We start from the raw sequence: 23,785 nt of genomic DNA, 5'->3' as shown, positions 1-23,785 counted from the left end.
GTGTGTGTGTGTGTGTGTGCGTGTGTGCGTGTGTGTGTGTGTGTATTATAGGGTTAGGGTCATATTTACCAATTCCCCAGCCTTATTAATACAGGCTGGTTATAATTAGCTTGCCTCTATCTAAAGCAGGTCAGTCCAAGGCTTCATACTCAAAGTGGGTCACTGCAGCACAGATAGGAGAGGAGAGGAACAAAAACAAGTGGAGGATAGGGAAAAAAAGGAAAGGAGACGAGGAAGCAAGGAGGGAACAGTAAAGGAAACAGCAGGAGGTGTGTAGAAGAGAAAGGTAAAGAGGAGGAGACAGACAGATTTAGGCCATTAGAGCCATATAACAATTGTTTCAAGATTAGAAACAAATTGCTGTTGCAGCTAATTAGAAATAGCCAATATTCTGAAAAAACTAAAGATGGTTAAGTTTCTCGCCAGGCTCAAACTTAAAAAAATGGGCTGGAGGCACCAGTTGTGAAACAGAGGATAAAGCTGGAACATACATTTTTGTTATCAGGGAACCATAAGAGGCAGCTGAGGAGCTGCAGTGCAGCTAAAGTTAAGCATGAAGCATCTAGGGCCAAGCATGTTCAAAATATTCCACATCAAAGACAGGTGAGGCAAATAAAACTGCTGGAAATAACTGGGGAAAAAAGATGCAACACATTCAACAAACACTGTTAAAATCACAACCAATACAATGTTCAGCCTTGTTTTGGTTTCTCGACCCAACTTTTTAATTAGGATTAGGGTGTAATTAGCTTGTGTATTTGCTATGAGGGACTGTCGCTTTGTGGCTCTGCACCTATACACAGGGTTAATTAGCCATTCTGACCATTAATACGTCTCAAGCTGCTCTTGCTGTTTGAGAAATGTTGCACAACTTAGTTTGAATGGGAGGAACACCAGGAAATGAAGGAGAGATGATAGAGCAGAGGAGCTAGGGTTGATCATTTAGAAAAAATCCCCTATGCATCCTTTAAAATCAGTGATGTTTTTTTGTAGAACAAAAGTTGGATGAAGTGAGAGCTGCAGCTGGTAAGAAGTCCAAAGGGAAGAGCCTTTTAATTTAACACAAAATCAGAATGAAAGTCATTAAAAACACCTGCTTACTAGTGCACATGAGGGAGTTCAGATTAACACAAGCTTTTAACAAAAGAGGCTGTTGGACAAAGTAAAAAAATTAGGTAAACTGCACGTTCCCTTGCTGTTTCTCTCCTCTTCATCCGTGTTTGAGCTCCCTGCAGTTTGTATTTCATCACTAGCAGAGCTGAGGAAAGGCAGGGGAGTGTCAGGTTTCCTGTCTGTGTGCTCATGCTTTGACTTGGCTGAACACTGAGAGATGAGAACAGAGCCCACCCAGAGTGTAACACACTAAAACAGTGCACTGCTACTAATACAGTCACTTCACAAACACAGATAGTCTGGAGCCGCACAACAAAACAGCTTCAAAGAAATTCCCTCTTAAATGAAATTTGAAAGAAGCCACATGTATCACATACTTTATTCATACCTCAACCTTAAAAAAGTTGTTGCAGTGTGTCCAAGATTGTTACAATACAATTGTTTTGCAGTTAGTGTGCAAGACATTAACATATTACTGTTTTTGTGCTAACAATAAAAGCTTTTGGAAGTTTTATTTTCTTTTCAGAAATTACACATATTTGCCTTTTTCTCAAGATTGATAGTTCATTATTTTGTGACCTCTTTGTTGTGAACACACTACAAACTCTAAACCTGCTTGAAACTACATACATACATATGAAATTGGTACACAGATGTGGTGATTCCCACTTACGTCCTATTCATGTAATATCAGAGTTAGGATAGTGACCAATTTCTGATTTGTTAATGATGATCAACAATCAAGTCATTATTTTTACTGAAAGCCCCAATATGTCCGACTTAATGTACATTGGTAATTCACAGTATTGTTAACTCTCACATGGCCAACTCTGCAATCATGCTTATTGTCCTGAGTTGAACCCTTTCTATCCTATATAATGTAAATGAATGAAGTCACACACACCTATAACTTTGAGAATAAGTCTAATCATCCAAAATAAGTGAACACCTGTGTGGGTGGAACATGGAGATTTTACAACATCCCTGGTGAGATGGAAGGAAATTGGGGGATTATGAGGCACCAATTATTGGACAGAGAGTGAAATTCAATCTTTAACATGCCCATGCACCACCCAAACAGGTGTATTAACTTACTTCATCAGATTAGACCTGTGCTTAGGACTCTGTAGGTGTGTACAGACGCCTGTCTGTCTGGCTTTATGAACATTGTCCTCAATTTCTTGCTAGTTTTGTTCAGGTGGGACATCTTAATGATTTTAAATTGTATTGTGTAGACTTTTAAACTTCAGAAAACTCTCAGCATCTCTGTCTGTTTGTCTCAGCGTGTTAAAGCTTTTTATTGGGAATTATCGCTATTAAAACGCATTTAGGAAGCCTCAGTGTAACTATATGGGATCATAAATATTTTATCTGACTGTACTTGTTGCATGTCATAATAAAAGAGGGATATTTGGTAGCGTTGCAAGGTGCCTCGCCCTTGTGATAAAGTGTGCCCCTGTAATAATAATCCTATTTTAATCAGTCTCCTGAGGTTATGTGTCCTGGATTATCAAATATGATGATTGCTGCACGGGAGGGAAGTGCTGAGACATATTAAGTCAGTGGCAGTTTTAAAAAGACACAACACTGCAGAGCTGTGCTAGAAACTATGTGCAGAATAGAAAGTAGATACAGTGAAGGCTTTATACATGGAAATAAATGAAAAAAAAATGTATTTAATTATTTTTGAAATAGTTGCTGACATGACGACAGAAAGGATGATAGATTTCTATTAAGGGTATAAATCCTCATAAAATCCTTTGTCAGTTTATATTTCCATCATTTCTTTTTTTAAATTTATTGATACTGTGATTTTAAAAACTGAGTGAGGAATTTCTGGTTATTTTGCCCAAAATTGCTACTTAGTGATAAAATAATGAAACAAATGATAGTTTTATTTCAGATTGACCACACAAAACTAACATCTCTCTCTCAGCAGCAGTGTTTGAGCATGCAGATACTCATGGTTAGATTAGTTGGGGTTTCAAAATATTTTCGCCTCTGAGACGTCTGATCTTGAACCCACTACAGTAAAAGTGAACTACACAAAACTCTGAAGTCAATGCATGCCACATATCCTCAACGTCCAGTAATGGACCTTTGTTGCATGCCATTCCCGTTTCCCTCCCCCTGTGTTTCCTGTCGGCCTCTTTGGCAGTAACTGTCCACTATCAAGGGAAAAAATGACAAAGAAAAACATCATTTAAAAAAAACATTATTATTATTTCCAAGGAATATCTTTCCACTGAGGAAATTGTATTGTAATTTGGGTTTAATGGTTCTTTAATAATATTATCTCTAATCTTACAAACACGTTAAAAAACAGACAATGCATCAAACAGCAGAGAAATCGAATATTAAGTAGTACAATAGAAAAAATAGTGATTTCATAATCAATATAAGATATGCTATATATAGTTCTGTCTGTACATATTGAGGATTGACAGACAGATTGGAAGTAAAGAAGACAAATGAGCATGTTCCCAAATATAGATTTTGCTAAATGAGCTGCAGCATGATTTTATTTAGCTATAGATTTATTTATATTAGTTTGAGGACTCTTACTTATGTTGACTGACCCTTTCATAAATGGAAAGCAGAGTTCTTAGATCAGCGTCTCCTGTTAAACTGAAGAATTTTGGGTGAGAGCCCAAATACAGGAAGAAATGAGGTAAACAAATGAGAGGTGGTGCTCTGATTTAGTTGACCTACAGCATGTTAATACCATCACCATGGAAACAAAAGCATGTCTGTTTTCTGAATGGGACTTGTTCTTATCTACCTTGCCCCCCTCTCCTGAACCCGCACATACTTCCACATACTCCCTGCTGACACGCCTCCATATCTTTGTTACTGTGATTCCTGTCAATTTCCTCCTGAAAGAGACAGTAGTAGATAGTGTTTTTTTTCTTTCTCTTTCTTCCTCTCTCTCTCTTTCTGTTTTTGTAAAAAGAGAAGGAGGCTCCAGCCAAAAAGATCACAGGTTCAGTCTCAGCCTCGTCTGAGGTCACCACGTCCCCGAGCGAAGCCTCTGAATCTGTCCTTGCTCAGCTGTGACCTTTTTTGGTTTCTCCTCTTGGCTTCGGACGTCATTTTTCACACAAACTGAACTTTTTGTGAAACTTTTTTCGTCTCTGCTTTGAGAACAGTCTGGCAAATTTCTTTAGTAAAAAAAAAAAAGATTAATAACTTAAGATGCACTGAAGGACACTGGAAGCTTTTAGTAAAGCATTTCTGTAGTTTGATGGCTCCAACTGTCATCAAGATTCTTCTACATTGTATAACTTCAGTAAAACAGTGTATGTCCATATGAAAAAGATATGAAAAAAAATGAATATGTCTACAGGGAATATTTGGACTTATATTTAAAAGCACGTCTGTTTTTCTCCGTTGGAAGGTCACCTGTTTCTCCTCAGGCATGCTGATAAGACAAATGTACTTTTCCACTTAAAATCTCACTGCAGCAACTTTTGAGCTTGTGATGATGAGACTCAAAGACATCTTTATCCCATCAGGCCAGTTAACTGAGCTCAGCGGCGCAGAAAACTGTCAAGACACAACCACATGAAATAGACGACATCTTCCTCTCTTATCGTCCAAAGCCGTGCTAGCAGGATTTTAAATAAAAATAAAAAGATAAAAATGAATCTGTGCTCATCTGCTTTGTGTTTGTTTATGTGAGATTTTATCTGCACATTTTTAATGAGTCCATGTGAACACGAGTGTGTGTGTGTGTGTGTTTGTGTGTCGGCGGGCATGTGGTGTTATGCATTCGCAAGCCGTTGCATCCACGAGCGACGGTTGAATCTGATTAGCTCGAATAACTAAACCAGCAAGTGGCATATTCCTCAGCTTCCCCTCCCCGTGTGCCAATGCGGTGACAAGGACCAGATTCCTCAGGCCTGATGCTAAAATTAGATCAGACCAATCTGGAGAGTGTGTTTAGAGGCTCGCGCAAGTGGACGTGAAGAGAAATAAGGGGAGCGATAACGCTGGCAGGGAATCATCATCAGATTATGGAAATAATTAGTTGTCATGGATATCAGTCATCGTTTGATTCGATTGGGTGGATTTATGCAGTTTTTGGGAAGCCATTTGGATTGTTTTGAAGGCAAAAGTCGGACAAAGAGACAAATTGTTCTTCTCTGGTGTAGCGATGCGGCACTGGCTCGCATCTGTTCTGTCAGAATGTGATTGCCGACAAACACTTTGCTTCCACTTCACAGTTTACACTTCCACGATCCTTTGCATGTGAATTTTTTATTTTTTTTTTGAAAATGATCAGAAATGAGAAAAAAAATACAATAAAAAGGTCAACACGAGGGCCAAGGTACAAACAGACTACTAATGAAAACTGTTGCTTCTTTTTAATGTTTCTCTTTTTCAGTTTTAAAAAAAAAAGTCTAAACTGCAGCAGTAGCTCCCTCTCACTTCCTGTTTCCTTTTTCCTGCTGCAGAGGAAGGCGAGTACTTCCTGAAGGTTTTGATTCCCAGCTATGCGGCCGGCTCGATCATCGGGAAAGGAGGTCAGACCATCGTCCAGCTGCAGAAAGAGACTGGAGCCACCATCAAACTGTCCAAATCCAAAGACTTCTACCCCGGTAAGACACCAGCACTGCTGATGGATGGATGGATGGATAGTGAGGTTGGGAAAGTAAAAGAAAAACCTTATCCATAGATTCTTTTACACTGTATTTGTAGTTTTTAATTACTATTTACTGATTTTGGGATCAGATTTTTATTTTTTCTTGAGGCTTTAGGCATACTTAAAAAGACTGCAACCTCCCCATTTTATTTTTATATACCAATATTTGTTCAATCCAAAAGAAGGTAGTCTAAAATACTCAATGCACAATATATGATGTACAAAAAAATAACATAAACATAAACAAACACATTTGAATTGATTGTATTTTGCCCAGTTACACAAAGAATGCACTAAAAATGGAAAGTGCATCATATATTTTCTAACAGTGTAAAAGTATTAAAAGGTGGGATTTTTTCTTCATCAGCTGAACAGTAAACAGCAAACATACATTTCAATGATGGATGGAAGGATGGGTTGATGAATGAGAAACAGTGAAAAATGATGAAATGAGGAAAGTGTCATAAGGTGAATTTGATTTGGAGTTGCGTTGAAAGGAAGTAAAGAGTGAATGCAAAGTGCCAGAAAGAATGGACGAGTCTTCATTGTCATGATGTTAAAACACACACATGAACACAGACACACAAACAAGCATAATGCTAAATGTCTGCTGAGAGAGTTTCCTTCAGATCAAATCAGCTGACCATTACAGCCTTGTTTCAACACTGTGGGGCAGATTTATGGATTTATAAAAGCGTGTGTGTGTGTGTGTCTGTGTCTGTGTGTGTGTGTGTGTGTGTGTGTGTGTGTCTGTGTGTGTGTATGGCCCTTGGTTTATATTGTCTGAGGTCATGAGTCCTCAGGGACAGAGGGGGCCTTGCCTTGGCTCACGTTGCACCCCCCACTGACACACACGCACACACACACACTAGTCCACCAGACATCAGGATTACAGGATCAGAGGTGAAATTATATATTTTTCTAAAGTCTTAATTCTGCCCTGACGTGACTTGTGACTGGCGCAGTGATGAGAGGGAGGCTGTGATCTGATCTGTGTGTCTGTCCTGCTGTGAGTCGAAGGTTTTAGTTTATTTGTTATTGAGTGTGTAGTTTCTAAATAAAACACTGCTGTCTGCTATAAAATGCATTTATGTACGAATGCATTAATTTGCTTTGCTAAATATGTTTTCAATGAGGCATGATTTATGTTTTTTTTCCAATCAAGGGAATTGTTATGACATTCGTGTGCTGCACATAAGTTGGTTGCAAACAATAGAGAAACCCAGTGAAGGGCTTTAGCTCTGCAGACTGGCGATGATATCTTAAGTCCATGTGTTGTTAGGTTTAAGCTACAGCCAGATAAACAACAAAAGTATAAAATATAACATCCATTATCCTGTGTATTTCTGTGGTTTGACGCCTGCCCTGCCTCCACTTTGTGCTGCCTTAAATCATGTGGAAAAGTAGGGCTGTGTCAAGATCTAATTGTCTTCATATGCATCCATTTCAGCTGTGTGTAACTCAGTGGCAGGTGGCAGACTGATTTATTGTGGTGACACACATTTATCTGACCCGAATCCATTACTGTGATGCATACGTTTCTTTCTGAGATAAGGATTACTCTAGTAAAATAACCTCAAGTGGTGAAATTTATGTCACATGATCATACTGAAACAATGTGCTAGGAGTTGTTTTGTTGTTTTGTTTTTTTTCCCGTCTGTATCGTACTGAACAATCCCACCTTACAGTTAAACTCCCTGAGACTTCTCAGTGTTGTCATAGCGCCTGCGGAGTCTCTGATGTAATCGTTGCCCCTGAGCCAATCACAGCATGAGGCTTCTCCAGCTCTGCTAGAGACTTGTCGGACACACAGTGCGTCGCTCGTAAATATGTTTGAGAGTTTCAGAGCCTGGAGTTCATGTTGGAAATAAAAAAAAAGGTTTCTGTATTCAAAGGGATGCATAGAGTGAATCCACAAGTTAAAAACCACAAAACAATAGTTGGTTCCTGTCACATGATTGTGCTGCAGCTTTGACCAGGACTCTCTTGAATCTCAATAAAACAACATGGTTAAATAAAGGTAAAATGGAAGTAGATATTTTAGTAATAAGGAAAAGGAAAAGAAAAGCAGACAATATCCAGACAGAAATCCAAAATGTCACTTAAGGCTTGTGTTGATTAAACTGAAAAGCAGTTGTTGATTTTAATATGTTTTTTCCGTAACTTTCAAAACATAACAACAACAACTAAAGGAAGATTTGGTTTGACGAACAGTGGTGGTCCTAACCCTAACTATGGTTCATTTAATTTCTAGAGGGAAAAATAGTTTTTTGGATGGTTCTGACTAATTATAAGAAGTTCCAACAGCGCATTGTCACGGAATAAGAAAATTAATGAGCTGTGGTAGCACATGGGGAGAGGAGACGACCAAATTTTTTATTTGTCTGAAGACGTAGAAAGTCAACTGGAAAAAAATCGTGAATATGCAACACTTTTCATGTTTTTTCGTAGAGGATGAGAGAGAGAGGATATGAGAGGACAGGAGAACACCTGAAGATAAAGAAACCAAAGTATATCCATTAATTCAAATGGTGATGTAAGGCTACCAGGCTACCTGCGGAATTGAGAACATGACTGTGTTAGACACATGACTTTCTACAAGCCAATCAATGACAACAGTAAACACCACGACAATCATAGTTACTACTTAATCTAAACCGCGACACTTCTCCAAGTCATTATTATACGGCCACTAGATGGCGTCTGTCACTGAAATACAACTATGGCTGTTTTTGGCGGCCGAATTATCGACTTATACTGTTGTTTTTCTTTTTAAGACGGGTCGTTCATTTCATATCCTCTCGTCCTTTGTTCAGCTCAGCTGTATTTACACTTTTTTCCCCCCTCTACTTCAAACTCCACTACAGTCTCAAAGTATTTATTTGGTTTGAATTACAGTTCTCATTCTTTTTGTCTTAGTGTGTGTATGCATGAGTATTTCTGTGTGTGTGTGTGTGTGTGTGTGTGTGTGTGTGTGTGTGTGTGTGTGTGTGTGTGTGTGTGTGTGTATCAGTTCAGTGTTGGGGTCTGCAAACAAGCTACTGTTGTTTGACACCAGCACACGAGACTCCTGAAAACTCTGCCAGCTAGAGCAGAATCAAGGTGCAAGAGCGTCCAAGATGAACGCGCACACACACACACACACACACACACACACACAACCACATATAAATGGTCTAGAACACAATAAATACACTGACCAAAAAGAAAAACCATATACAGTAAAAAATTATATGAGCACATAAATTCATAGAAGGTTTGTGCAGGGGAAGTGCTTATATGTCTACAAAAATATCCACATACATACACACACACACACACACATACACACACACACATCCTCTCCTGGGGTTTGTTTGCCAAAATCACTGCAGTGCCGAGAAGAACTGAAAAGAGAGAGAGAGGGAAGGAAGGGAGACAAGTGAAAGAAAGGAGAAAAAAAAGAAAGAAAGAGAGGGTTGTATGGGCCCCCAGTCTGGAGGGGACGACTGAAGGAGCTATGTGTGTGTGTGTGTGTGTGTGTGTGTGTGTGTGTGTGTGTGTGTGTATGTGCCCTTCCTCTGCTCTGAAGGGGGCATCTGTATGCAAATGAAACACAGTTCTTCCTGGGTGACAAATCAAAAGGCCCACCTGCTGCAAGGGCCTGTCTATATGCGTGTGTGTGTGTGTGCGTGTGTGTGTGTGTGTGTGTGTGTGTGTGTGTGTGGAGGGGAGGGGGGGATAACAGGGCCAGTCTAATGAACAGAGAATAGAGACTTACTGCTGTGACTTGGCCAAAGCATCTCATTCCTCTCCTCTCACTCCTTGAAAGACATGAGTCGCTTTCCTCCCTCTTCGATTCCCCCACATACACACCCTCCCATCCCAGCTGTCATAGACAACCTGGCATAGGTCACTGAAATTTGAGGGAATTTTATATTACTGTCCTGAGAAATGTTAAAGGGGACCTTATGCTCATTTCCAGCTTTATATTTTCACTCTGGGACTCCATAAGAGGAGCTTTGCATGAACTATTTTTCTTATACTAGTCCCTCAGTTCACCCTCTGTCTCTTAACAGGTAGTTAAGGCTCTCCTCCCAATGAGCTCACTCTATTCTGGTTGGTCAGTTTTCCAAAAGCCTAATGAGGAGCAAAGTCATGTTAAGTTACCTCCAGTGCAAACCCAATTAATAGTTAAGTGGAGCTTTATTAGTGGCACCAAAATGCGGTAAAGCAATAACTCATGGAGATATTTGGTGCTCTTTGTTTAAGGAGGATGAATGCAGGGAGGAGTAGTACAAGCAGAAATAGCCAAAGTGATGGTGTTTGGTAAGGGAAACAACTTATTTTACTTTGCTGTGCTGATTACCCCTCAAAAACAGTAGAAAAATGCCATAATGTTAGCAGAGCGGAGTAGTGAACTTGTGTAGATAATTGTATAAAGAAATCCATCATGATCTGACGTCGAGCTGAAAGTAGAAACAAATGTTAGAAATCGAGCGTTCAAGAGTAGTCTGAAGCTGGTGCTTTTTTGCTCACATCTACCTCATCATTTAACACTTTGGCTGTTTTTAATATAAACATCTGACACTGTTAGATACAACAACATTAGATATGTGGCTTAAACAAAGAAAAAGCACAATAAGTGTCCTTTAAAACTTTAAAGGAATATTACATCAATAACTAAGTTAAACTGGAGTCGAACATTTTGTCCCACAGAGTGAAAGTCGCATCGAGCCAAAACAAGATGCAATCCAGCAATAAGAAATCATCTATTTTAGTGCTAAGAAATGTGAGTTACTTTCCAAAATGAGATCATTATTTTAAAAAGAAATTAAGAACCTCTGGCTCTTGCGTGCAGATACTTTATCACAAAACTTGGCAAGCTGTTGAAAACAAGCGAGCTGTTGAATGATGAAGTTGAGATAAAAAACAAAATTCCATAAATTGGATTTTTACGGTAAATATATGAATACATATTTTTTTGAAGTGAACTCCATAATTGTCCCTCAGGGGGAAATTAAGTCGTTACAGTGCCAAAGTTAATGTAACAGGAGAGGACGCAGCGTGGAGAACGAAAAGAAAAACACAACACACGGTTAAAAATAGAGAAAATCCAAGAAGCAGCAGAGACAATAAAATCAACATAACAGGATGTAAACAACTGTGAGCTTAAAATAAGCATTTCCAACACATGCAGGGGGATTACATGAACAGTGATTACAGTGGAGAATACATCTTACATGCATTGATTTTAGATGTATTTATTAATATGTATATAAGGCTAAAAACCAGTCAATCCCAGCAGGAAAACTTCAACTCAAACATTCAAACACACGACCTTGTCCTTTCTTCAGCCTATATTCATTCACTCATACATCACACTGTTCTCCCTCCATCCCTCTTTTTCCCTCCGTCCCCTTCCATCTCTCCCTCTCTCAGTTCTTTCTTTTTTATTCATGCATCCATTCGGTGCAGCTCCATCTTATCCATCAATCATTCCCCGCCCCCCCCCCCTCCTTCTCCTCCCCTCTCCTCCTTCCATCCCATCTATCTGGAGAATAGTGCAGCAGCAGCAGCACTTAAGCCGACAACCAATTAGCAAGGAGCAGCAGTACAGGGGGACGAGACAGGCCACCATTCATCCTAACACACACACACACACACACACACACACACACACACACGCACACACACACACGCACACACAGACGCACACACACACAAAGCTGTGCGACCTACCATTCACTATTATGGCACAACAGATTTATTACATACCCATACAGTACAAGGCAGTGCCGCTTCCAAATATAGCTTCTCTCTGTCTCGTTCTCTCTTTCTATTTGTTTTTGTCTCTCTCTCTCGCTCTCGCTCTCTCTCTCTCTTTCTCTCTCTCTCTGGGCTAACAGGGTACAGAAGGACATAACAGTATTTTATGACAATGCTGCGTCTGCAGAGCTGTAATCAGCAAAAGGACAGTAAGGAAAAAACATCAAACAACAACAACAACAAAAAACATTTCCATTTATATTATTGAGGGAATTAAAACCAATGAACTGTGTGTGTTTGTGCGAGAGAGAGAGTAATGCTGCCGAGATGCACAAAACCATGTTACTGTAACAGGCACGGACAAATGAAAAGCTTTTGTTGTCATTTCTGAGAACACAGAACAGGCTTCAAAAAGAAAAGTGCAACATTTGTCCAAAAACACACTGAGAGAAGATTGATATCAAGCTTGTGTGTGGAGTCAAGATGTGTTCCCAAAAACGATTTAATAGGTTTCAGTAGCTCAGAGGAAACTGACTAATAAACTAGTTCACCACAACGGCGTGAAAATCTGCTAAATGTACAGTTCTGTAATTTTCACTGATGCAAAGTCTACTTTTATGTAATTATTTTGAACACAGTTTTTGTTGAGAGTGTTTGCAGGTTCTTACAAAGTGTTTCGTGTTGAAATAGCTGAAGCTGTGGTTTGCAACACACACATCTTAGGTCTTAAAAATATAGTTTTTTCTTCCCTCTGTGCCTTTGGTGATAAATCTAACTTAAGTAAAAACATATTCTACTAACTGTGTATTGGTCCAGATTTTGTTTTGTGGCAAAATAAATCCTAAATCTTTTCAATCTTGCATGAAATGGCTCTTGAAATGTAGCTTTCGCTTCCACTAATCACTTCTTAAAAGGTAAGTTACTGAGACAAAAATCTTTAATTCTCACTCAAAAAAAGAGTTAATTCAGATTCAGAGAAGAACAGCATTCACTCAGCAAGCAACCAGTAAAGATGAAACTTGTGCACTGGCTACATCCACTGGTTCACAGCCGCTGCCATTCCACATAAAATATTCATTCATGACACCTGTTTTATAATTAGAATCGACCCTGCTTCCCTCCTCTTCTTCTCCTCTCCGCTGAGATATTGACCTCCGGTCGGACATAGAAGCAAAGCCATAAACACAAACTAAAGGCAGGAAATGAATTAGTATTGATGCCGTCAAAGTTTCCTTTGCATGTCCTGTTGCAGTTTTATGGCAACAGCTCTGTTTTAGAGCCTCGGGGGCCGAGGAGATGATGTGAGTGTCGACCGGAGTTTGAAGAAACAGTGACTGATGTTGGAGAGCAGAGATGGAGGATTATTCTGCAGGATCTCTGTCCAGATAGACTAGAAACGTTAAAACCACAAAGGACAGGAGGAAGATCTGATGTTATACTATAAATAATATAGAAATCCAAGTAAAAATTGTGTTGAAAATATAATTTACACTACAAATATCTGTGATACTGACCAATCCATTTTTCAAGCCTTAAACCTTAAAACTGCAGAAAAGTAATGCCTAACTAAAATGAACTGGAACTGCATTTAGTTTTATGACTTAAAATATCAGACCTCATAGAAATGTGAATTCATGTGTCTCTACAGCCTGATCTCTCCAGTCTGAGTACAAATAAAACCACTCGACACTTTCAAATTGCATCTAGTGCATACACCAACTTAAAGTTCAGTTTTGCATGCAGGTAGTCTGACGTCAATATAATGCAGCTTTAATGCATATAATGCGACTTTCAATCAATCAATCAATTGATTTTTATTAATATAGTCCCAAATCACAACAAAAGTTATGAATTAATTAATTAAACTTTATTTTCGTACACATCCGCAGGTGCACATCAACAAAAACAAAATCAAATAAAACACAAGACAATACAAGGACAAGACAGTATAAATACAGAATTGAAACAAATACAGACGTGTTCCAATGTTTCCAAAAACAAGAGGATTATTTATCTCAAGACACTTTTCAAGACAGTTTTCACACAGAGCAGGTCTAGACCATACTTTTTAATTTGATTTAAAGAGACCCAACATTCCCCCATGAGCAAACACTTGGCGACAGCAACAAGGAAAAACTCCCCTTTAACTGAAAGAAACCTCAAGCAGAACTTTATTTTATTTTATTAAGATTATTCTTTTGCTTTTTTGCTTTTGCTTATTAGGAAGTGATGGTTTGGGTGGATTGCTACATATATAGTTGGTGAAAAAAGTAGCAAAAGCAGCAGGAGAGCACTGTTCGAGACAACCAATCAACATCACATCGGGAATTTTAATTTCATTTTACTGTTTTAACCTAAACCCTGATCTTTCCCTAACCATTACCAAGTGCTTTTTGTGCCTAAAACTGACCAACAGCATTAAATGAGACATTAAAAGATTTCAAGTGGTGGTGTTAAATTGGCGTATCAACTGCATACAGATCACAAACTTTACTTTTTGTTCTGCAACATGAACTTTTATTACAAAAAAATTAAATGCTGAAATAATTTAAATAAGAAAATATCAAAAGACAGAAGTGCAACAAAAAGAAAACTAGGATTTTGAACTAAACTTATAACCAAGTTGACTTCATCTTGAGAGCAGCCAGAACACTTCAGATGTGTTTTTTCTTTCATTTCTGTGTGTGTGTGTGTGTGTGTGTGTATTTGTTGCCTATATGTGTACACAGACAATAAGATCAGTATCTGTTTGTGCTGATTTAGCCTTCCCAGACTAGAAATGCATTCCTGCACCAGTGACTTAACCATCACTTCTATCCCACTTCAATGAGTCCAATTTAAACTGAATGTGATTGTTAATGAGACGCCCTGAAGGACGAGGACCACATGTTCTAATCTGACTCATGCTCATGTGTCAGATGAGAGGATTATTTTCTCATTAGTAGCTGAGAAAACACTGCAGCCCCCACTGAGTTACATGTGCAAATAATAGAAGTCAGACTAACAAATGTCAGTTGAGGCTAAGTTTAGTTGGATGGTCATCGTATTCTAGATGGTCAAAAGTATGTGGACAAGCAGATATTACTTTTATAGCATAGTCTGATCACTTCTAACTTCATGGCTTCATGGCTTCTTGTATCTTTATCAATCTTTTATTTAAACCTCTTTTAATCTTTTTTGCTTGATTTATTTTTCTCCTTTTTTTCTTTACAGTTTGCCTCTCTCACTCTCCGTCTCCTCTGTCTGTCCTCTGTCACACAGCGTGCCACCATTTTAGAGCTTTGTCTTTAATCCCACGCCATGATTGCAGTTTTGAGTATTTAATATCCCATCTGCACACACACACACACACATACACACACATGCACGCACACACACAACCAGCACACATCTGTCGCACACCGCCACATCATCTCACATACTAACACACACCTGATTCACCCACACTCGTACACACACACACACACACACACACACACACACACACACACACACACATAAACACTGCTCCCAGCCTTTATCAACATTACTGATTTCAGCACTATAAGCCTCTTATGCAGCACTAAGCTCTCAGACTGAGAGATGGAAAACTGCAATATTACATATAACACACACACACACAAGCTCATACACACACACACACACACACACACACACACACACACATGAAACTGTAATGAATTTCCTGTTTGTCAGCCATTTCCCCTCTTCATTAAGCGACTTATTCATTACAAATGTCTGCTGTGTATCAGTTATAAGGAGATGATTTCCACTAAATTAGATTCCTGCTTTGATTCTGTCTGAATTTGTCAAATTATTGCAGCAAATTGACATCAGTTAAAGTGTTTGCAGTCTGTTGGAGCTCCAGCATCACCGCTGATCAGAGCTCAGCCAAAGTTGAAACCTCTCACAGTGTGTGTGCGTGTGTCATCAGATCATTAACAATATTTGAGTTAGAATAAGATTATGAGTGGTGGTGTTTACATGGAGCACACCTTGGTCTCCAGGATGCTTTTGAATATAATTTAGAGTTATTATATTAAATCTAATGTGATAATTTATTCTACAGACACGCTCTAATGTTTTGTTTTGAACAATTAATGGTTCATAACCCAAATTCTTTCCATTGAAACAGACAAAGGTAGCAAAATCTCAGCAAATCCAGAGGTAGCAGTTATCTTACTCTTACTGACAACTTCTTGACAGCTCTTTATTTTGGGGAGTTTTTTTTGTTTCTATTGTTTGTGTGACGTCAGCCAACACGCAGACAGGCTAAGCAATGCCTCGGCACCAGTCGGTGCCACGCAGACTGATGGACAGACCATCATATCGCCACACTCCCAGAGAGTCTGACTGCGGCTTCAACACTTCCATCATCCTCACAGGCTTCTATTATAGCCAGAAATGATATTCAGATTAACACAGCAGCTTTTTTAAGGAAGAAGTTGGACTGCTGATCCAGAAATGTTTGGAAGCTTTTTTTCATGGGATATTTTATATAATATAGCAGTAAAACCTGTCTGCTCATTTTATGCACATTTGCTACACTTTATTAAATGTTTTTGTTTTGTTGTTTTTTGTGGTGAGAAAAGACATAAACCAAACCAAACACATCTTTGTGTGCTGTCCTCTGAAGATCAACAAGATCTTGAATTATACCTTTTTTATATCCTGTATCATTTTTATTAGCTGTGTATCCGAAATACTGAATGACAAGATTGACAGATCCTGAATGTTTTCTTCTTCTTATAGACACAGTTTTGGAGTGGAGGAGCTGTAGTTGAAAAGGTCGAATTAAAAGTGGCTGAAGCTTGTTGCTTCTCTGTAAAGTGCCTTTCTGAGTGAGTTTCTGTGTTCGGAGGCTCCAGTGGGAGCTAAACCCTGAACCCTGACAGGGTTACTGATGTTCTCCAGCATGAACTCATGCAGAATGAGAGCCCTAAGTCCAAGCAGCGCTAATACCACGCTGACATTCAGTCAGTGTTTTTGCTGGACTTCACTCCTCAGGCTACACAGGGACTCAAACTACCAACCTTTGATTTACTTACAACATACTTATAATATAAAGTATGTTGTATATTGAATATATGTATATTATACATGTATAACTCATTAATTAATTTAAATGTTAAATCAGCAATTGCATTAAATTGCACAAATGTTTCTTTTATTATGGCCAGTATAAGCAGTTACTTTGCTGAGTATAATCTTTTTTTAACTGCATGGATTGATAGCCAGAGGTACAAAAAATGTATTTTATTCATTATTAACCATAGTTTTAACCATAGTAAACAATTCATTTATGTTTATATGTGTCTCTAATTTAAATGTATGTTAGTTTTTAACAACAAACTTTTACACTGTCCAGTAGGGTTAGGTAATATATATCGATATTATCGTGATACAAGACTAAAGATGGTCTCAGATTTTGGATATCATAATATTGTGATGTGGCGTTGATGTTATCTTTTACTGGTTTTAAAGGTGGCATTACAGTAAAGTGTTGTAATTTTCTGAACTTTGCCCACAAGGCATACCTACAATAATGTTGCAATATTGATATTGAGGTATTTGGTCAAAAATAGCTCTACTGTCCAGTACCAGAGAAAGTTTCACTCTCACCATCTGTGTTTGAATTTGACTCTGGGGGTTAAATCTGATTTCATGGGTGGAATATCACAACCAATACATGTGACTCATAACTACTAATACTGATGTCAGACAGGTGTAGTGTAGTGTGCTTCTCGGTTACTTCGGTCCTTTCTGATCCCCTTCCTGTAAGACTGAATCACCAACAGAAGAAACCTGGACTTGACTGATCCTCATGAACTTCTGTTGCTGTTGGTTATGATATACAATCTGCATAAACAGGACTGAGTCATTGACAGAACCCAAACTCGACTGATTCTCCTGAACTTCTGTGTGCCCACCTGATGACCCCAGTGAAGCATTTACCCCTTATCCCCTACTCAAGAAATAATTGCCGATTACATTACTGGATTGCAAAACCAAGTCCTATGAGCTCAACTGACTCCTTCCTCCCCACCACTGCAGCTCCTGGGTCACATCAGTCAGTCTCCTGCTGCCTGCAGACAGGCATGGCTAATCAATCTTTGCACCACATCTGCTACATGGAGGGCTGAGACCGTGCGTAAGGATACATCTACCCGATTTAATGGCGCCTGAATTTCCCATTTCTGTTTTTATAACTCTCCATTCTCAGGTTTCCTTCCCTGTCTCCTATCTGTTTTCTTTTCCCGTCCTTTGCTGTCTGTAACTGTCCCTATCTTACAGTAGCCTGAAAGATTCAAAACAGCGCGAATGATAATTAAAAATGAAGAAGTTGGTGATCAATATTGGTGGTTCTTTCACCCCAGTGCTCCCTTTCTCCATTTGCTGCCGCCGTGTTTAGACTTTTAATAAGGGATTGTTGAGGGTCCCAGCGAGGCGGACTGTAAATAGAACAGCAGGAATATGGCCTGCCCGCAGATCAATGCTGCAGCGTGTGTGTGTGTGTGTGCATGTCCATGCAGGATTCTCAAGCCTTGCTTATTTGCCAGTCTATGAACGAGAGTGTGTGTGTGTGTGTGTGTGTGTGTGTGTGTGTGTGTGTGTGTGTGTGTGTGTGTGTGTGTGTGTGTGTGTGTGTGTGTGTGTGTGTGTGTGTGTGTGTGCGCGTGCATGTATGTGTGTGTGTCCTTGGGAAGTGTTGGGATAATGTAGTCTGCCAGTGAAATACGACTGTCATAAACCCCCTCAAACACTTTCACTTCTCCTCATCACTCCCACAGCGCACACACCCTCTCTCACACAAACACACACGCACGCACACCCTTGGGATAATCACCATTGATCGGCACTGCAGATCTGAGTGTGTGTGTGTGTGTGTGTGTGTGTGTGTGTGTGTGTGTGTGTGTGTGTGTGTGTGTGTGTGTGTGTGTGTGTGTGTGTGTGTGTGTATTTACTTGCTGCAATGATCTTGTACGTAAGAAAACCTTAAAAAACATCTTGTCGACATCAGATCTTTTAGAAGAAGTTCTTATATAATGATCGTTATACTATTATGATTATAAAAGGACTAGTCTGCTATATTATTTACATAAATAAACATCTTTGAATACAGTATTGATCCACTTGCTTCATAAAATCTTTTATGTTAAGAACTCAGCATTTGATGCTGTGGGTCTCATGGGGGAAAAAAATCCTCTGGCATGCAGCAAAAGATGCGTTTTATTTGCAATAAACATAAGAAGAACTGGGTAGTTATTGATGATAATCGAACAAAGATGACATGACTAGCAAAGAGCCACCCAAAAAAACTTGAATTTAACTAACAGAAAAACAAAATAAAGATGTTTGTAATGTATTTTTTATACTAAACAAGGCTAAAATGTTTTATTATTTTATTCAAATGATTATATTATTGATCATTATATCAAACCCTGCAAATCTATAACAGATATATTTATTTTCTTCTTCACTTTCCATATATCATTGTGCTGGGCCTCCCAGGCTTAGAGCTTCTGTTATTAATGGGATTCATTTGGATTCACATCTATGAGCCTTATCGTTTTATATTAGATACACAGGCCGACCACGAGCTCACAGCTAAACAAGAGATACTCATTTATTTCCTTCATGACAGAACAAAGCTGTGACCAAAATGTGGCTTTTTGAATCCCTTTTACTCTGTACTCGTGAAACAAACAAAGCACACATCTCTCCCTGCACTGAAGGAATTGCTTTTCTTTTACGTCTTTACATCTAAAGTGTTTAGCAGCTGCTCGTATCCACAGCAACTATAAACTGAATAATTCCCAGTTCGCCAGTATTGTGAGCAAAGCAAACGCAAGCTTTTTTTCCACAGTATTGCAACGAAAGCAAATGTCGGCACGCAGCCATCTCATCTGACTCAGGTCTGAACTAGAAATATCTGTGAGATTTAGACTCAAACAAAACAAAACCATAATGGCAGACTGATCTAGAATAAGAGACATGGACAGCTTTTTCTGTTTTGTTTGTAGAGGACAAGAAGGAAAGAGTGTAGCTTCCCCTGTGCAGTATTGAAGTGAGAAAATTATATGTGTGTGTAAGAGCGACTTAAAGAGATTTCACCTGCCACTCACTGCATCATTGCATCCTCCAGTCAGTCAAACTGCAGCGTCATTGTAAAGACTCTTCCTGTCTCCATCGTGCCAAGCCGAGGTGCGTCTCTCTTGGGGTGAAGGGGTCACTCCTGCTCCCAGGCTGCACTGAGCCCCTGCAGGGAGGCCTGACAAGTCGCTGACAACGCGCTGGACGCAAGCTGGACTTACAGAGGCTGTGAAATACATTCTGCCATGATGTGCTTGATCTACTTCCAGGAGTGTTTTTAAGACAAGGGAAAGTCATTTTCCACAAAAACCTGGTCGGTGCTCACAGCCAATCTGCAGAGTGCACATGCTTTCAGGATTCCAGTTTTAAGCTGACTTACTTTTTAGTATTGAAATTGACCTGATTTCAACTCAGTCTTTTGATTCGTTGGTGCACATACATGCATCAGATTTTCTCTTATTTATGTGCAAGTCAAAGATCACTCGACATTGTGCTTGCTAGTGGAAAAAATGGAACAAAATGGAATGGAAGTTTAAATCATGAAAAGACCCTAAAACATTCTCAGTGTCATTATTTTATTTACTTTCTTCTTAGTATCTCCTGCTTCTTGTAATTCCTGTGCTCATCACATTTTCTTACTTTCAGTTGAATTAAGTTTATGTCCCGTCTTATGCTGTAACACCCCAGTTTTCCCACAAGCATCATTAATGATTCATGTGATCTAATCTAATCATCTGATTGAATGCCTGCAATGTCAATAAGAGCCATAAATTCAGTTCAACCAACAAATATGAAAACAAATCTTTAGAAGTAACCAAGAGGTTGAGTAAATAAAGTGAAGCACCACTGATGAAGTAGTTGTAGATTAAGTAGCTTTTCATTTGTTCCTGTTTGCGTGAGTGTGTGTGTGTGTATGTATGTATGCACACGTCCAGCTGTGTCTGTGTGTGTGACAGATTGAAGAGCCCAGTCAGCACACAGAGAAGAGGGGGAGGAGGAGAAAGGGGGAGGAAAGGGAAAGGAGCGAGTGAAAGAGAGAGTGAAATAAAGAGTAGAAAGGAGAGGGCAGCAGCAAGAGGAGGATGAGGAGGAGGAGGAGCAGTTGAATGTGCAGAGGTTTGTATGAGCTCTGATAGTTTCCAACTGTCACAGACAATAGATGGAGGCAAGGCGCTTTGTATGACAATAGGCTCTTTGACCCCGGTCAAGCTAGCAGGGGGGGCAGGGGGAGAGAGAGGGTGTCCCCATCTGCCTCAGCAGAGAGAGTGTGTACATCTGTACTCTATTCACAATCTGTGGGTAAAACTGTGTCATTGTTAATCACATGTATGTTTTAACAATGACACAATGTATGTGAATACAGGAGCTGCTGATTCATCTCTTAAAGGTGAAGGAAATATTTAGTATTTGCATTGATTAAGAGTGGTTTCACCACACTCAGAGACCATGCATATGTTAGCTAGCAACCTGCAGTAAGCATGTGATGTGGAGTGTGTTTGTGTGGCATCTCAGCCTCTGACTGATCTCTAAGCTTACCAGAACAGCAGCTCTTTACTTTAGTTTCTTCTAGTTTATCATCATCTCTGTGTGTTCATTAATTAAAAGAAGTTAAACAGCCTCAGGATGAGCACTCTTTTCTCTTTTTTTGTAATGTTAATTACCTACTTTTATGCTATCCATTTGTGTGAATGCATCTTTGCCATAATTTGCACCACATAGTGAATCCATGTCTGTGCATTGACTTTGCCATTGCACCTTATGCACAATTTTGCATTCAGTCTGAACACAACTCAAGACAAGTATTTTGTTTTCAGATGACCCATTTTCTAAGTAGACATATGGTTATATAAGTGCAAAATTTAGAATATATCCACACTGTGAAATGCATATGCATGCTACTCTAAGCTTATTTTAAATGTAATGCATTCTAAAGCACCTTAAAATATGCTAACACTGCTACTGATGTGCAGCAGTGACACATTTACAGATGCTGTGACACCTTTTTTCTTTTTTTCATGTAAGCCAAAGCTTGCAGAGTAATAAAAGCGATATCTTTGAATAAAGGCAGCACTCATATTACAGCTGGTTAACAACAGTTGTTTAATATTGTTTTTATTGTGACCCCATGACGACCCTTCCACAACCCTCTGGTGGGTTTGCAACCCAGACTTTGAAAAACAACGCCTCAAGCTGAATCTAAGTCAGCAGACTTGACTTAACTGATGGATACCTCGTCTCTCTCTTTCTTTCTCTCTCTCCCTCTCTCTGCTGTCACCCAGCCACTCGTATCTGTCAGTTCTTATGACAAAGCTCCTCTCTGTGAGGAGCTTGGCTAAGCAACGTGGCTCTGCTCTCTTCATAAAACATCTTTATCATGTACAGTGACGGCACACACACACACGCACACACACACACACACGTACACAGTGCAATTTCAGCTAGTTTGGCTGCAGAAAATTGCCTGCTCCCTCTCTCTCTCTCTCTCTCACTTCCCATAAATAGCAGACATAGCTAGATTTGTCTCTGTGTCACCATGGCAATTTGCTGCTTTCATGACCTGCTATGACGATAGTGTCAGGCCATGGTGCATGAGTGTGTGCGTGTGTGTGTGTGTTTGAGCTGCAGGTTCGTAGAGGTACAACACAGCAGCTACCATACACACACACACACACACACACACACACACACACACACACACACACACACCCATCGGACAAAGCAGAGGATTGTGGGTCTGCACACCCGTTGCCTTGGTGATGAGAATCAAAGTGACAGCTCTTCTAAAGGAGGAGTCCTCCCCCCGCCCTCCTCCTCCTCCTCCTGTCCTATCCGACTACCCCCACCCTCCCCCTCTCCTCCCTAGCAGGTGTAAGAGGGTGAGAGACGGAGAAAGAGAGATGTCTTTCTTCCTGTCTTGGTCGGCTTCCAGATCCTCTCGCCTTCTGTCCTTGAGAGTCGCTGAAATAAGCAGTGCTCACTTGCTTGTAGGAAGTCGAGGCTGTAATTTTTGTGTCAGCTTTTAATAACATCATAAATTTTGTATGCAGTAGAATATTGAGTAAAGCTTTTCTGGAGGAGCTGCTCACAGGGAACCATAAGACATTCTTTAAGCAAATTACAATTAAAACTCAGACGGTGCACAATCATGCAGTAAAAAATAAATAAATTAACACAACATGCAAATGTGTGGGAGTTTCAGTTCTGTACAGTTAATGATGTGATGTTGAACGAGATTAAAACTGCTTTCCTTTATTTAGATGTTAATCTGTTAATAAAACACTTTTAAGTCAAATCAAATGCAATGCTGCTCAAACACACACACTCTCACACACACACAGCAACATATGTGCTCCGTCCTGATTGGCCCTCCACAACAATGACACTTAGCGTTGGTGGTAGTCATGGCAGCATCTGTCTAGTTACACAAAGGGGTCAGATCTAAAGGGTCTAAATCTGCTAATGTCTCTGAGTACCTTTCTCTTTCTCATACACACACACCCACACTCACAGATGTGATCACAGTGTGTGTGTGTGTGTGTGCATGTGCGTGCTCTTAAAGAAGCAGGTTCCTTCACTATAGGGTCCTGCTTTGTGTAGGAGTGGCATTCCCTTTAAGGAGGAGGAAGGTGAGTGCAGCAAACAAAGAACCTCATTGAGGACAGAGAGAGAAAGAGAAAGAAAGAGAGAGAGAGAAAATCAGTTGTGAAATTGCATTTTTTTGTTTTTTTCTCATGTGTACAGACCCCCAATCTCTGGCACGGGGACAAAGGTAGCCCTCTAGGACCCCTTAACCCCTCTGCCTCAGTCTTTCTTGCACACACACACACACCTCTCTCACACACCACAAAAGAACTGGTTCCACAGCTGCCCCCCCCATTATTTAATCCCCCAGTGAAAGCTCCCCTGATTTCTCCCCCTTCTGCAACACCCACACCCCGCATATAGGCCCCGCCTCCTCAACCCTCCGACACATATACACCCCCCCAAATACCACTGTCACCCCCTTCACCCCCTTTGATTAATCCCCCAACCCCCCCTTTACCTAAGTCTGAGGTCCCACAAAGGCGTCAGCTGTCGTATCGTCTCTCTAACACACCGGCTGGACTCTCACTTTAATTACAAAGCTCTGAGCCTGATTACTGTGTGTGTGTGTGTGTGTGTGTGTGTGTGTGTGTGTGTGTGGCG

The 23,785-nt window shown here is 39.8% G+C and overlaps 1 protein-coding gene across 2 annotated transcripts in view; it reads left to right on the top strand.

The window, feature by feature from the left end:
* Positions 1 to 23,785, top strand: part of nova2 (NOVA alternative splicing regulator 2) — an 83,135-nt gene that overhangs the window by 15,441 nt on the left and 43,909 nt on the right. For both annotated transcript variants that reach the window (XM_053321225.1, XM_053321224.1), the window contains one exon: positions 5,571 to 5,714. In XM_053321225.1, the coding sequence (XP_053177200.1) occupies positions 5,571 to 5,714 (144 nt within the window). The remainder of the gene's footprint in view (positions 1 to 5,570; positions 5,715 to 23,785) is intronic.

Source organism: Scomber japonicus, chromosome 6 (genome assembly GCF_027409825.1).
Source record: "Scomber japonicus isolate fScoJap1 chromosome 6, fScoJap1.pri, whole genome shotgun sequence".
NCBI lineage: Eukaryota > Metazoa > Chordata > Actinopteri > Scombriformes > Scombridae > Scomber > Scomber japonicus.
This window is presented reverse-complemented; position numbering and strand designations above follow the sequence as displayed.